This window comes from Ceratina calcarata, unplaced genomic scaffold (genome assembly GCF_001652005.2).
Source record: "Ceratina calcarata isolate Rehan_Ccalc_2016 unplaced genomic scaffold, ASM165200v1 scaffold247.2, whole genome shotgun sequence".
NCBI classification, from domain to species: domain Eukaryota; kingdom Metazoa; phylum Arthropoda; class Insecta; order Hymenoptera; family Apidae; genus Ceratina; species Ceratina calcarata.
The window spans coordinates 27,747-30,695 of record NW_017146695.1 but is presented as its reverse complement, the minus strand read 5'-3'; the positions used below and the strand labels follow the sequence as shown (position 1 = coordinate 30,695).

The 2,949-nt window shown below is 32.8% G+C and overlaps 1 protein-coding gene across 1 annotated transcript; it reads left to right on the top strand.

Annotated features, from left to right (window-relative positions):
* Window positions 1–405: 405 nt before the first annotated feature.
* Window positions 406–1,473, top strand: LOC108622843 (uncharacterized). The gene is made up of 2 exons (XM_018020947.2): window positions 406–961; window positions 1,103–1,473. The coding sequence occupies exons 1-2, from the start codon at window positions 583–585 to the stop codon at window positions 1,327–1,329; spliced, it is 606 nt and encodes a 201-aa protein (XP_017876436.2). The 5' UTR covers window positions 406–582; the 3' UTR covers window positions 1,330–1,473.
* Window positions 1,474–2,949: the final 1,476 nt, after the last annotated feature.

Sequence of the window (2,949 nt, the reverse complement as noted above, 5' to 3'; positions counted from 1 at the left end):
AGTATTATAGATATATTCGCCTAGTTCATTTACCAGTACCCCTCCCTTAGTTTAAGTACGCGGACGAGTGGTCAGCACCACTTTGGCACCTATCAGTGGCTCGGCCGTATCACCCGTTACATAGTAGAATATAGGTAGGTGGCAGGAAGATAGAGGGAGAGATGGTAGCGAGGTTGAGCACTGCGAGCTTATGTTTTCAGTTCAGTTAGTATTTTGGCACTGCTTGTTCCGTTGTCTCGAGCGTTTGTTAGGGTCTTAGACGGGTAAGCGGTGCGGGGGATCTCCTATTCTTATACATTGTAAAGATCGAGTAATGCCAACATCATATATTTAATATATCAACTATTCAAAAGCATTAAAAACATAAATAGATAACATACGTGAATAGTAAAATATTTAAAATTTATTCTTTGATTAAATATAATTTCTTTTATTAAGAAATTTTTAATAATATTCACATTGAAGGTATGTATAGATCTTAAAGAAACTTGGCAACAGCGCGACGTAAGATAAATTAGTGTTTGACAGTTGGCAACTGGGATTTTCAAATTGAAATTGCTTAATGTGAATCCGTACCTCAAAATGTCACAATTACGAATAAACGGAAAATTTTCGAGCAAAAAAAAGATAAAACGTCTTGAACAAATTGCTGAAATGGGAAGAAAAAATAAGAAACAAATTGTTGTGAATGATGATGAACCGCGCGAAGAAAAAACATTTCCTATAGAAGGCCACCGAATCGTAGATTTTCAGCATATGGCTCAAAATATGTTTTGCTCATGTTGTAAATCTCCGTTATTAATTCAAAATATCAGAAGTGAGATTAAAAAAGGTCTCGCATCAATTTTGCATATTTTCTGCGACAATTGTATATTCCTCAATACAGTTACAACTGGAGATCGACACATTAGTCCCGTTACAGGATATCCCTTGTTTGATATTAACACAAAAGCTGCTATAGGTAAGTGTATTTATTTTATTTTACTAACATAATCTAATTTGCTAAATATTCATGATTTGTATAAATCATGAGTAAACTTAATCAAATCATTAATGTTTTTAGAAGTGGAGTATAATGATTTCTAGATAACATTATTTACAGCTGCTTTACATGCTGGATGTGGAGCATCAAAGCTAAATAAATTGTTCCAAACGATGGATATTCCAGGGATGAGTCCAAATACATTCAAGATTCATGAAAGGGTTGTTGGGCCGGTCATAGAAGATGTCGCCAAAAAGACTTGTGCAGAAGCAGTAATTTTAGAAAAAATAGCCACAATAGAAAATATTGAAGAGTTGAAGAAAATGCTGTACGTTATGTACATCTAATTGCGCATTTAAATAGTTTTTAAGCTGACAAACCGTGATATCATTTATCAATTTTTTTATTTAGTGATACATGTATTTTGATCAAATTATTATATTTACAAATTGACTTTTTTTCTTATTGATTTATATGTAAGAAATGATGTAACCAGATTTTTATTCTCATTTTTGTAGAAATTACAGAAATAAAATATCGTTCGAACATTATTTTTGAAATGTTTTCAATAATGTAAAAAATAAATACCCAATTTATTTATTTTTCCTCACTTTATAGACCTGAAGATTTAAAAGAAGGGTTTTTAGTGGTAAACGTAGAATCTGCTGAGGAAGATTCAGAAAAACAAATCGTTAGAATTTTCGTATCATATGATATGGCATGGAGTCAACGATCGAATGGATATAAGTATGACAGTTTGAATGGGTTTTGCGTAATCATAGGATTAAAAACCGGGAAAGTTCTCAATTACTGCACAAGAAATTGTAAATGTGCCATGTATAATATGCAAACAAAATTACAAAAAAGAGTACCTCATGATTGTCGCTTAAATTTTTATGGCAGTGCTAAGGCCATGAAGGCAGACGGTGCTGTTCAATTATGTACAAAAAGCAACATTTTGAAAGAGGCCAACGTATAAATCGGAGTGTTTGTTGGAGACAACGGCAGCTCAAGCTTAGCAGAGATTCAAGTAGCAAGTGATCATAGAATTATTAAACAATGCGATATGAATCACTCTAAGAAAGGAGTTGGAAAGGCTCTTTATGAAATGAAAGGTAATAAAGCCATGGATCCTGATGGAGAGTTGACTCACGATGCCATAATATACTTAAAGGACTACTTTTCAAACGTTGTGAAAAAAATAAGGGAAGCATCCCAAAAATTGAATCTGGTTTGAGAAATATTACTGATCATGCTTTTGATAAACACGATAATTTTGGTGCATTTTGTAAATTTAAAGAAAACCAAGAAAATCAAGGGGCGCGGTAGCGGCCCGAAGGCAAGTTTGAGGCCCGTCAGGGGGCAGCATTGCCGTCGGGCACCGCGTACCTTATTTTTACACGTAAATTCGACATTTTGAATTTCTTTCGTGAATATTAATTGTTTCCTCTGTACTTTCTTAATGCTTTAATGTCACAATACACTTTTTTTAGACTACTTTACAATGTGTAAGAAGTCTTTTTTAAAAAGATGTCCTTAATGCAGAGATATTTTTCAGAAGTCACTAGATGGTCCGATATCAAAATCTTTTCGTCTCCCCTATTTCTTTTTACCATGAAGTTAGCTCAATACCAACTTATAAAATTTTAATACTTCATACGCTTTTCAATTAATGAACGATTCAATGTGGTCAACTTCATACAATAAAATGATAATACCGGTGTATGTGACACATGTGCGATATGATATAAAATAATAATAATTGATAAAAACGGTGTATGTGGCACCTGACATATAATAGAAATAAAATAATACGCTTTTTAATTAATGAACGATTCAATGTGGTCAACTTCATACAATAAAATGATAATACCGGTGTATGTGACACATGTGCGATATGATATAAAATAATAATAATTGATAAAAACGGTGTATGTGGCACCTGACATATAATAGAAATAAAATAA

Excerpts from the sequence above, each read along its gene's own strand:
- LOC108622843 (XM_018020947.2), top strand. The coding sequence starts at position 583 with ATGTCACAATTACGAATAAACGGAAAATTTTCGAGCAAAAAAAAGATA. Across the intron at positions 962-1,102 it reads TAACACAAAAGCTGCTATAG|CTGCTTTACATGCTGGATGT; the intron begins GTAAGTGTATTT and ends CATTATTTACAG.